At 48.4% G+C, this 13,249-nt stretch overlaps 1 protein-coding gene across 1 annotated transcript in view; it reads right to left on the bottom strand.

Moving 5' to 3' along the window:
• Positions 1-13,249, bottom strand: part of clasp1a (cytoplasmic linker associated protein 1a) — a gene marked incomplete at its 3' end in the record, with an annotated part of 57,474 nt that overhangs the window by 36,036 nt on the left and 8,189 nt on the right. The window contains 5 exon segments of the mRNA XM_079357994.1: positions 802-852; positions 855-879; positions 1,115-1,206; positions 2,340-2,464; positions 3,561-3,639. Coding sequence (XP_079214120.1) covers positions 802-852; positions 855-879; positions 1,115-1,206; positions 2,340-2,464; positions 3,561-3,639 — 372 coding nt within the window.

Below are 13,249 nucleotides of genomic sequence, written 5' to 3'. Positions count from 1 at the left end.
ACACAACACAGCCGTCCAATCAGCTGCTGCCTCTCTTAGACTCTGCACGTTCGTTGTCCTTGAGTTTGTAAGAGTCACTGTGAGATTTAGGTGTGTTGGATAGTTCTGAACTATCACAGTGTGTGTGTGTGTGTGTGTGTGTGTGTGTGTGTGTAAACATGTGACTCCAGTGTGCTGGGAGGTCGAATGTTATCTGAAAAACCGATCACATGCAGAAACTGTGAGATGACTTTGACTTCCTCTGTTTAGTTAGGTTTGATCGTCCACCAATCCAAGGACCTCACCAAACCGTCCAATCACGAGTGCCGATCGGGCGATGTGTACACCGGGCAGAGACTTATGACTCGCATTCATACTGGGAAATAATCTGCATCACGAGTGGGGTTCAGCAGGTTACCCACGCTGATCCACTCGTTTAATCAAGCCCGGATCATTTGAGCTCTCGCCTCTCTCACCTCGCTTCACCCCCGCTTCTTTAAAAAACATGCTGCAAGTTCCTGAGAATATCGGGGCCCGAATTTCCTGAAGTCACTGAGACGATATCAAGAGTGCACAGAAATGTCTCATTTACAGGTTAAGACAGCTGTCTCAGGGTTTCTTGTGTTCGGGTTTATTTTCAGGCTTTTAGTCGTGCATGGGGCTCGCACAAAAACCACGACGCCACCAGTGTCCCCCAAACGTTGTATGTCTAAGGATGTGACTGATGTTTCTCCTTCTAAGAGTCTAGGATGATGAAATAAAAAAAGAGCTGTGGTCCCATTGGGGTCTGTGCCGTCTCATCCCTGAAACCTGACGACCTACCTGACTCGTCGGGTCCCCCAGGAGGTTACATATGTGGGGAACTATTTTACTCTGAGGGTCAGGCCTTGAGCTCCGTATCTGAAAGACAGGAAGTGAAACCAATCAGCACAAAGGAGAGAAAGAGATGAGTCCAAGCTTGTCGTCCTTCACTGAGGACACGGTTTTTACACAAACACTGGTCATGTGTCGATGTCTCGTCAGAAGATGGCAGATTGTGTAGTTTAAAAACATGTGGAGGATGGAAAAGGTTGGCAAGCTAATTCATCCCACTTTAACCAGTCTAACTAACTGGGATGGAGGGGTTGGAACTCACGTGTTCAGCGTGGCGATGAGACAAAGGCACACTCCTTCTCTGGTCCTGTTGTTCTTGTGTTTGAAGCCTCCCAGCATCCTGTCCCACACGTACTGTGAACACACACACACACACACACACACACACACACACACACACACACACAGTATAAAGATTATCATTACTGTACTCACAGGTTTCAGGGTTTCCAGCTGCGCTCAGCTCTCTGAGTCTGATAGCTTTGTTCTGTTCTGGTTTCATTCTGCTGTGCATCATTACATCACAAAGTGGCGTGCCGTTCAAAGAGAGTCAATCACACGAAGGCCGTTACCACATATACACTCCGACCTGACTGTTCACATGAAGGGTTTTCACACTTGCAGAAAACTCCAGATCTTTCCAGGAGGATCTGCATGTTGGTCACCAAGCAACAGAGTCTGCTATATGACAGAACGTGTAAGGTGATTATTAAATGGCGTGCACAGGGATCGTGGAGGTGGCGTCGATCTCCGTGCATCGTACAGCAAGTCACAGAATAGAAAGGAAACCTCCCCGTCTCACTTCCTGGAGGAGGAATTCTCCGGATAATATCCTGCTGCTTTCTCACACCAGAAGCCACGCCCACTTTTCCACGGAGGACAAAAATCGGGTTAAAGTCAGAGAGTAAAATGTTACAAACTACTTCTGCAAACATCAGCAGGTTTCTGCATGTGTGAAAGCCCATGTCATTATCAGAATCTGTTTTTCACACATGCACTCAGAGCCTCACTGATTATTGATTATTAGTGACTTTAGTGTCTTTACATTATTACTCTCAGTTTACATTGAAGCTAAGAGCGCTAACATTAGCATGCTAACACAACAGGGAGCTGCAGCTGGAGCAGAGCACGAGTGTGTGCTTCGTGTTTGATCTCATTGATAACTCCTTCACGTGAAGGCCAGTGGAGACGGGGCGGAGGTGTATCGATGGCGGAGAGCGGTCGGCTTCAGTGTGGAGGACTTCCTGTTGCTCAAGGGCGACATCTACGGGATCAAAAAGTCCCACATTCCTCCTTTAAAGGACTGAACTGTGTCAATTTAAAACACTAGAGATTTGAGATTAAACGCTCAGAAGTTGATGACGCTGACAAATTGTTGATTTTCCAGTAAATGTTTTTGTATGAAAGGGAAGAACAAACAGGTTGTCAGCTGGATTGATCGGCTCGTACATGTTATAAATGTGACTCCACGGTCGTGTAACACACACTCTCTCTGGGTGAGTTTTACCTGCGGGCGTGGCAGCTTGCTCCATGATCTTAAGCAGCACTGTTTGGTCTTGATCTCGTACTTGGTCTTTTGAATCTCCCAATCGATCGATAAGGCTGGGCAGGACTGAGAGACACAGGAAGGAGAGGACACTTTAAACTTCAACAAGCACTGAACTCCACGTGTCTTTGTTTTGACGTCCATTAAAAGGAATAATGCATGTTTTTAAGGGAGGGGAGAAAGGTGGACGACCAATGAAACGGTGATAATGAGGACAGACACACCCAGGAGGACATGAGCGTCTTTACATTCAAACTGAAGAACAGGAAGAACAAGAAAAGAGAAAGAATGAGAGAGGAAAAGAGCATGGAGAGGAGAGGAAGGACACAGGAGAGGAGATAAGGAGAGAGGAAATGAGATGAAGGACACAGGAGAGGAGGATAAGGAGAGAGGAGAGGAAGGACACAGGAGAGGAGGATAAGGAGAGAGGAGAAGAAGGACACAGGAGACAGGAAATGAGAGGAGAGGAAGGACACAAGAGAGGAGATAAGGAGAGAGGAAATGAGAGGAAGGACACAAGAGAGGAGGATAAGGAGAGAGGACATGAGAGGAAGGACACAGGAAATGAGAGGAGACGAAGGACACAGGAGAGGAGGATAAGGAAATAGGAGAGAAAGGACACAGGAGAGGAGGATAAGGAGAGAGGAGAGGAAGGACACAGGAGACAGGAAATGAGAGGAGAGGAAGGACACAAGAGAGGAGATAAGGAGAGAGGAAATGAGAGGAAGGACACAAGAGAGGAGATAAGGAGAGAGGAGAGGAAGGACACAGGAGACAGGAAATGAGAGGAGAGGAAGGACACAAGAGAGGAGATAAGGAGAGAGGAGAGGAAGGACACAGGAGACAGGAAATGAGAGGAGAAGAAGGACACAGGAGAGGAGGATAAGGAGAGAGGAGAGGAAGGACACAAGAGAGGAGGATAAGGAGAGAGGAGAGGAAGAACCCAGTGAAAATGTTAAAATGTGTTCCACCAAAGACGATGTTTTAAGACGTTTGAAGCTAAAATCTGAACCTTCACATTTAAAGATAAAGAATTAAGTTGTGTTCATTTCTTCACCCTGAACTTTCTCGTCTCTGACGTGGGAAAGAACAGGACGTGACATCCTGATTCTGTGTGTTTAGATGAAGAGGTCAGAGGTCAGAGGTCAGAGGTGAATCTTACCTGTGCCCACGTGGGCCCTGAATCTCTCCTGTAACCGCGTCACTAAGGCAGATAAGAGGTCCAAACCCAGCAGAGCCACCTACAGGAGAGAAAAAACAAAACGCTTCAGAATGCAGTTTTTAAAATCTCCTGCAGCAAGGCATTATGGGTAGGCACCACATCATCAGAGCTGGTGTGTTTTTCTTTGGCTTCTGATTCACACACACTCCTACAAAAGGTGAAAACATGACATGAAAGCACGTTCATGTTTCAAGAAGAGCAGGAAACACATTTTCACTCCCGCACCATGACGGAGGGCCCTCGGACCAAACATTCATAACAAGTCACAAGCCCCTCCCCCTTCATCCGTCCTTGTCTTGGGGTGAGAGAGCTGCTCAGTGAACGTGTAGTGAGAGCAGACCTGCTGACACCATGACAACACTTCAGCATCACCTGGATGCTCGTCCAGGGACTGGTGCAATTTTTGCAAACCCAAAACTGTGTGAATAGAACAAAAAGGAGAAGATAGAGAGTGATATTAAGACAGTAATATTGCCCCCTAGTGGTGTAAGAGTGGACCTACAACACCTAAAGATACAGACAGGCTGTCAGTGATGCTTGGTAAATATCATCTTTCCTCTTCACGCTGCTTCCTGTCTCTGCTCAGCTCTATTTAATGAGATCACAGACTCAGCTGTCTGGCCTGAACACGTCTCTTATTATCTTAGCATTATTCTCACACGCTTGTTTTCTAGTGTTTCATCCTACATATACACTAGGTTCTCTTCTTCAGGTCGGCTTCGTCCCTTAGTCCTGACTGCGGTCGAAGGGCTTTGGTATAAAATGTGAAGATGGATGTATCTTTGGTTTTTCAACGTTTCTCATGATCATACGCTCGTGCCTGAGCCTGAGCAGCAGGCAGGAGGTCTGTGGGTTAAATCCTCACATCAGTCCCTTTGTTCTCTGATGGGGGGGGGGGGGTAGAGTCATTAGCCTGATGACAGGGACAAAACAAAGAGTCTGTGAGTGCAGCTCTGAGACGGATCAGCAGCATGTTTAAACCTTCTCATCACCTCTTTCACGTTCAGCTTCAGCTCCTCGTGCACCCGTCACCCCTCCTCTCTCTCTTTCCATGTTTGAGGGTGAAGGTGAGTCCCAGAAGGAGCCCTGTGTTTGAGTGCCTGTTTAACGGACCGACCCAGCAGAGACAGACCTCCACCCTGTAAAGCCTGCTCACGGATCGGGACTAAAATCCCTCCGTCATCATCCCCTCCCAAATCCTCCCGCTTAAACTTCATCCTCCTCCTCCTCCTCTTACCCCACATGTTTTTACTCTTCAGCAGAAAATAAATGTCTAAATAAAATGCACTTTAGAGGACGAAGGCCGACCTGGAGATCCTTCTGGGAGAAACTTTCTAGAAACAGACGACTTGAGAAATTCCTCAGACACTTTGCTGTTAAATGGGGGGATTAAGGAGAGCTTTGTGGATTTGTTCTTTTTACTCCTTTCAGCCTCTTTGTGCCTCTTTAATTTGTCTTATGCAAATCTGAATCAACACACCAGAACCTGACCTCTAAAAACAGACACTGTTCTTCTTAAATCCTTTTTTGACTAAAGAAAAAGGCGACAGCAGACGACCTTTGACCTGGTTTGTGCTGCACAGTATGAAAGGTCAGCGAGCCTCGAGCGTAGTGGCGGGGGGGGGGGGGGGGGGGGTGTTCAGACAGTTTGATACAAACAGACAGGTTGATTTCACCTGGAGCTGAGGCTGAGCTCTGACTGTCTGTGTGCTGGAAGATTCAGACACAATCACAGTGTTCCAACATGTCCACTCCTGCTACGTTCACTCTTCACACCTCTGACTTGATTTCTTATATCTTTAGAGCAGCAGCTTGACATTATCAGCAGCAGGTCAGCGACCGTCACCGCTTTATGCAAATATATCTGAAAATGAAACGTTGTGATTGTCTGCATGCAAATCTTTTCTCTGGCAGCCGACATAAAATAAACTCTGATTTGCTTTCTTGTCACTGTCTCCCCTCGCGTTTGCACTCAGAGGGGTCCTTGATTGTAAATCGATTGACTCGAGCACACAGACATGCAGACGCCACACAGGATGAAATGACCAGGGAGGAGAAAACGCAGCAAATCAACAACCGCTTCTCTCCACTGACTGCTCAGATTAGTATTCTGTGTAACATCAAACATCCCAGGTGAAACACATTTCATCATGTCAATCATTAAGAGCTTAAATACTTCACTATGAGAGTCAGCCTTTAATCCTCTGCATGTTCCAGCACCAGCCCACATGACTCCAGCATGTGGAGCGAGTCAGCACAGCTCCAGGCCCGGTGACGGGCACACACACCCGGGGATGTACACTAAACATTCATTACGTTAAAGAAACACACACACACACACACACACACACACACACACACACACACAGACACAGACACAGACACACACACACACACAGACACACACACACACACACACACACACACACAGACACACACACACACATCCACACACACACACAGACACACACACACTGTGCCTTTTAGTTCACTCACTCCAGAGATGTTACTTCATGCTCGACTGCCTGCTGTGAAAACAGAGAGCATCCTCCTCCAGACATATGGTCACTGATACTAATACATGTCTGTGTGTGTGTGTGTCTGTGTGAGTGTGTGTGTGTGTGTGTGTGTGTGTGTCTGTGTCTGTGTGTGTGTCTGTGTGTGTGTGTCTGTGTCTGTGTGTGTGTTCTGTTAGTGCTTCCTGAACAGAAATGTGGCAACGAATTTAAAAAAAAAGCTGCACAACAACCGTCACTTTGTTGTTTGGATGTTCATACGTGATGTTGACGTCCCTGTGAGGTCTTTGCTACAGGAAGAACGTCACGTGGACCGCGTCCTCTCGTCCCTGTCACAGTTAGTTAGAGGCGGGAGACAGGATCAGCAGCCAGCGGAGGAGGACGGTGCTCTGTGTGTGTGTGTGTGTGTGTGTGTGTGTGTGTGTGTGTGTGTGTGTGTGTGTGAAGCAGCTGCTCCCTCTCCAAAGTCGTGCTTCCTTGATGCCGTAACCTCCGATCAGTCGTAGAATCAATGTGAATGGAAGACGCAGTGATGTCATTGTTGTTGTTGTTGTTGTTGTTTACTTTGAGGACATTTAGTGGCTGACTGACAGAGGTGGCCTTAAAGAAAGAGACGTGACAGTTTAAAGTTGTTAGATACAAACTGTGCTTGTTGATGTACAGCGTTCTCCTTGAACCTGTGCCAGCAGCGCCCCCTGATGGTGAACTGATGAAGCAGCTTGAAGCTCAAATGAAGGAGCGGCTCACGCAGTGAAAGCTCAACATGTGTCTGAACAGAAACAAGGAGGGCGTGGTGTTAAGCAAAACATCCATTAGCATGACATCTGGTAACATCTGTAGCAGGCCGCAGCACAAGATTCAGATCATCTAAACATGCAGCGCTCCCTCCGGCCCTGCAGCGTGTGCAGAGCTTCCTGCAAACACGTCTTTAAACTAAAGTCAGTGTCACGCTTCTTTTAGGGGATTTCAAATAATAATAAAATGTTTTGAAATTAATAAATATGGTCTTACATGTCTCACATTTAAAAATGGCTGTTTACTCATCATGTTGTACTCGTGCTTTTTGTTTTTTTTAAAAACCCACAGAAGAAGCCAAAGTGAATCTGTCCTGAGGCTGGGACACGACACAGCTCGAGGTTTGAACATGCATGCTCACCACAATCAACACACACGCCCTGTTATTAGATCCCTCTGATATCAGGAGTCAACAAACACCACAGATGATGTGGCAGAGAAGACAAGAGGCCCTAAGACGAGGAGACAGGAGACGAGAGGAGGATGCACAGGAGGAAGGGCTGCAGCTTCTTGAATGCACATTAAAGTTCTGTGTTTGCAAACAGTTCAGTGATGGTGGAGACGTTCTCTGCTGCACTGAGGTGTGTGCAGCTCGCTCTCTCTCTCTCTCTGTGTGTCCTGGAGCCAGAGATCAGACGGTAACCACGGGACGGCCTGTGACGAGAGCCCAGCTGCTCATGAGTCCCGTCGGCCTCGGGCGCTCAACTAAGAACAGCAGCAGCAGCCAACGACTGTTAAAGGTGAAACAAGCACATGCTGTGTACAACAACAACACGCAACATGACAGGATTCAAATCAACACTCTGCACAAAGAGCTTCAGCTTCACTTTTTATCTGCACAGTTTCACAGAGTCAGCTTCCAGCACGCAGTCAGCGTGTGAGGAGGCCACGCATACGCCGATACGACACCTGCCACACAGGATCCAGGAGGACTTCACTCTGCAGGCAGACAGGCAGCAAAACTAACACGGCGAGCGTCCGTCCAACGCGAGGCCGAGAGACTTCTGAGTCAGCGTGTTGAAGGTCACACACAGACACACACACAGCGTGTTCTCTGGAGGAGCAGCTGCATCATGGGAGTTGTTGGTCTGCATGGTGCGTTTGTCTGATCACACTGACTCAAAGACGGGCAGACAAGCAGCTCCCAGTTTGGAGGCTTTGAAGAGAGAAACCTTACAGCTGTTACTGAGCACAAGCAGAGTGTGTCATCTCTAACTGAATGATCTGTTGGAGCCTCCAGATGAAGCGTCTCCTCTCTGATGGTTAATAAACTTCAGCGTGGAGCTAACTGGATTTAACTTGCTCATAGCCGGGTTTTTATTCCTCGTCATTTCCCCCGTTAGAGGATCAATAAAGTTTATCATTCTGTTCTAGTCAGAATCTGACGACTCAGCGCTCTGCAGCTCACACACACTCACACACTGATGGGAGAGGCTGCTGAGTAAAGACATGCCCAGGGACACATCGGGCTGCAGGGGGATTTAAACCCCCAACCTTTGGCCTAAGAGACGACCGACCTCCACTGAGCCACAGCCGCTCCAACACTGTACTGGAGCAAAGCCAATCATTGTTCCCCAAAAATAAATCGGCCCATGTTTTTAAAGTAGTGCACTCTGAGCGGTGTGTGTGTGTGTGTGTGTGTGTGTGTGTGTGTGTGTGTGTGTGTGTGTGTGTGCTGTCGTGCTCCCTGAACATCTCGAGTCTACAGAAAGTCTTTAATCTGCTTCACGGCACATTTCCGTCTGGTACACCATGCTCTTGTGTTCATCATGACACGGCGCTCAGCTGTCCGCTGACTCTGCACAACAAGCCACCATATTGATAAGACGACACCGCAGGAGGCCGGCGTGGAAAAACACCGCTGGATGAGAGCGGACAAAAGGACTCCTCAGATCTTAAAGAGCATGACGCAAGGATGTGAAAAAGCTTTAGAGGTTGTTCCAGAGAGCGTCCTGAGGCAGGACGGTGTGACCCTCCACCCGCCCAGACGGAACGCCACGCCAGCGTGGACCGTCGCTGTTTGAAAAGCAGAATCTCTCCAACATTTAAACATTCTTCCACGCCGCGGTGAATCTCTGCACGCTTCACACATGTCACCGTCCAATCAGAAACCAACAGAGTCACAAAGACAGCCAATGCAAATCCTCCTGCAGGAGTCCACCAACATGCCTGCAATCATTATTTAACAAGCTTTACTGATGAACGAGTGGAGCTCTGTGAAGTCCGAGACAAACTTCCCGCCGGGACAGTGAAGTTCATCCGAGTCTTAAACAGCAGCTGATCCCTGCCTGCAGCGTCCTCTGACACACAGGAGACAGCTGGGACAGGATTTAAACACGCCTCTCTGACCACCGGGGCTGATGGAAACTTTCCATCAACAGAAATTAAATGTACTAAACTGAAGGTTGGCCCTTAACAGGGAACTTGAATAGTAGGGAAATGTATTTATGCACAGAGCAGGGCTACAGAGGCCACGCCCCCTTCATGCCACGCCCCCCTACCTCTCCTCCATCACAACCCTGGACCACACTCTGAGGAAGGTTTGATGATATGATGAGGTAATGTGCATTTTAAAGACGTGATGTAAATCTGTTCAAAGGTTTTTTATTTGTAATATTATGCACGCATGTCTGCTCCAGACAAAAGTAAATGTTTATGTTTCTGCATGGATAAAATGACCCTCAGATGGGGTCGCCGGTGGTGCAGCGGCAGTGCATGTGATCCCATGTATTGAGGCTCAGTCCTCGTGCGCGGGCGGCCCGGGTTCGCGTCCGGCCTGTGGCTCATTTCCCGCATGTGTCTCCCCGCTCTCTCTCCCTGATTTCCGACTCTGTCCACTTTCCTCCCTCTATAATAAAAGGCATAAAGGCCAAAAATAAATCTTTAAAAAAAATAAATAAAAAGACCCTCCGATCACACGGGGCCGAGGGAACATCCCGAGTCAACACGTGACGAGACGTAGAGGAAGAGCCGACCGAGGGAGAGCTGCACGCTCTCAGTGAGCACAAAGACCCGGACACCATGAAGCACTAACACCAGCTTCAGTCTAGACAGAGGTTTATCCACTGCTATCACATATCCATCTCCTTCTACCCACAATGCTCAGTTCACTGCAGAGGTGCCCCTGAGCAAGGCACTGAACCCCCACCTGCTGCTGAGGCTGCCCCTCCACTCCGCTCTCTCTCCATCATGTTCAACACTTCCTCCTTCTTCATGTGGCTGTTTTTGATAAAACAAGAACTTCCTGAAACATTTGGAGCCTGTGCTTGTGGTCGCCGTGGTTACGAAACCCGCCTGCAGATCAGTCACGCGTGGAGAGTCTGAAAGCGTCTATCGCTCTGCGTACAGATCCTTCAGTTTCCCTCAGAGTACGGGAGCCATGATAAGGGTCACTTCCTGTCTCTATCTGCCAGCACACACAGCCGCGCTCTCATCGTCCAGCAGTGAATTTTCTAACTCCGTTCACAGTCAGCGTCGGGGCGACGACGTGCCTCACTTCTCAACAAACAAATAAAAGAAGGCTGCATCTCTGCCACACACGCAGGTTTATCTGAGAGTGCAGCAGATTATGAGTATGGGCTCAGCGCTGCACAGGGTCCCACCACTGGGCAGCGATGGGGGGGGGGGGGGGGTCATCAGCACACAGGGGATTTACAGTCTCTGTAAATAGGCCACAGGCTGCAACCATGAGAGAGAGAGAGAACAAAGGAGAGGGAGGTCACACGGCGTGCTGCAGGGACAAGAGACGGAAGACGGTGAAGGAGGACGGGAAAAAACAGAAGAAGGAAAGAAGGAGGGAAAGACAGCTTCCTTGTTTCCACACTCCCTCTGTGAGCATCACTGTCTGCACTCCTCCTCGTCTCCTCTCCTGTCCTCCTCTCCTCTCCTCCCTCTCTCTCTCTCTCTCTCTGCAAAGTGCTGCGTCATTTACATCATGGCAGCAGCCCCGTTTGCCAAGCTGACTGCGCTGTCTTTCACAAACACACCAACATAAAACACACAAGCATGCACGCTTACACTCAGCACTTCTGCTCGCTCTCACACACACACACACACACACACGACAAACAGTAGTTTAATCCAAACTGAGGTCTGATGACGCCGTGCGAGACTGCAGCTCAGAGTTTGAGAAGGGCGACCCTGAAAACATGGGTCGACGACGGTCTGCTGGAAACAGGAAACAGCGAGGCAAATCAGCAGTAATAAGAACCAATCAGAATTAGAGCAGAAAATGACCAACTGTATTTAGTAGCGATGGACTGAGCTGATCTGACGGTGCAGATTCACGATGGTCGGCCACTTTACTCTCAGCTGTCACATTCTGACTGAACAAATCATCAGACCACAAACACTGCCATTGAAAACTTTTAATTTGAAAATCTGACGGTTGTTTCTGCTTCCTGTTTGTTTGGAGTTTACAGCCTCACACAACAACAACAATCAGAAGCAGTCCATGGGTCAGAATCAGGTGGACGGCTGCGTCTGGAGGATTCAGGTTTTAGATGATCATACCGTTGTGTTCGTTGTCGTTTGTTTATAAAGTTTTTACAAATGTGAAAAACTTCAGAAGCATTTCAGTCCTCACATTCAAAGCAGCAAGAAAAATCAGATGAGCTTTTATTTTTCATGATATCAGTACGACACAAAGCTCGACACGATCACATCAGTAAATCCTCCTCACAAAGCGTGTGTGGCAGCAGCTGTTACACACACACACACACACACACACACACACACACACACACACACACACACACACACACACACACACACACACACACACACACACACACACACACACACACACACACACACACACACACACACACACACACACACACACACACACACACACACACACACACACACACACACACACACACACACACACACACACACACCGCTTCAGGATTAGCATTTAGCACAGGGGCCAAAGTCCTCGGTCAAACTACGAGAGTGACTCAGGAAGTGAACCTTGAAGTTCAGCGGCTGAGCGATCACGCCGGCCGCACGTGGACTCACACTTCAACGCCATCAAAGCACCGACAGACTTTAACACAGTGCTGACCTTCTTTAGATTCTGACCCCCCCTTTGACCCCACCCAGGTCTGGGGACCCCCGACATCTAACACACACACAAGGTCTAAGTAAATTCAAAGCTTGACCCAAAGAGAAGCAGAACTACGTGTGTTTCCAGCAGATCGACCCCTAAAAAAGACCCTGCTGGGGGTCATGTACTTTCTGAAGATGACAAATCATCTCTGAATCTCTTAAAGGTACAGAACAGCATCTCTGAGTGCGACGTCTCCACATTGATTGGAGTATTCTTGCAGGTGAAGGAGTGCGAGCTCTGCAGGATGCACACGTCCCTTTCACTCCAAAGATGCTTTTTGAGCAGTAAACTTTAATACTGATACAGGGCCGAGGCCTGGAGAGGTCACAACAGGACGGACGGCTGCTTTAATACGACTTCCTGTTCAGACCTGATTCTCCCCTGCAGGGAAACAGAAACGCCCCTTCACGAGTGTGACTTCAAAGTGAGCTAATCAGCTGCATCCTGGAGCGTTTGAGTCCCAGACCACTAATCATGTGTCCGCTCTTTGATGATGTCAGCCGGTCAGACTCGAACCTGACACCTCTGTCTCTTTATTATAGAAGCATTTACCCAAAATGCAACTCGCCCCGATTTAGTTGCAAAAGCAGAAAACAAGAACGTCCGAGAAAACTGCTGCGTGCACGTTTACAGCTGGAGATGTTTCTGTGACACACACACACGCACACACACACACACACACACACACACACACACACACACGCACACGCACACGCACACACACTAAATCTGAAGGTTTATGACCCTGGAGAGATCTCTGTGTTGTTGCTGAAGGGAGAGAGTGAGTGAATATCATCACGAGCCAATCAGGAACAAACAGAGACAAATCTATTTCATACATGGAGACAGCGACCACTCAACGGCTCCCCGAAGACCGCCTCCGTCCTCCAACACAAGTCTGACAATCACAAGCAGGGACACACTTCCCAAACACTCTGAGCTGATCTGAGAGAGAGGAGAGAGAGAGAGAGAGCATGCATCATTCAGCAGTGACGAGGGGGGAGGGGGGGGGGGGTCTCGCTCAGCGCCTCAGGCGTCTGTGGAGGAAACCCCTCCCAGTAAGAAAACCTTTAAGTTACATGATTCCAGCTGCTGTCCTCTAAAAGTTCATCTGATGTTCCCAGACCAAGTACCGATGGTGACCTTTGACCTTTTCTTTGAAGGTGAGCTGTTCTTTGTGTGCATCCTGTATGATCCAGACCCGG

The sequence above is a fragment of the Symphodus melops genome (genome assembly GCF_947650265.1).
Source record: "Symphodus melops genome assembly, chromosome: 12".
Taxonomy (NCBI): Eukaryota; Metazoa; Chordata; class Actinopteri; order Labriformes; family Labridae; genus Symphodus; species Symphodus melops.
This window is presented reverse-complemented; position numbering and strand designations above follow the sequence as displayed.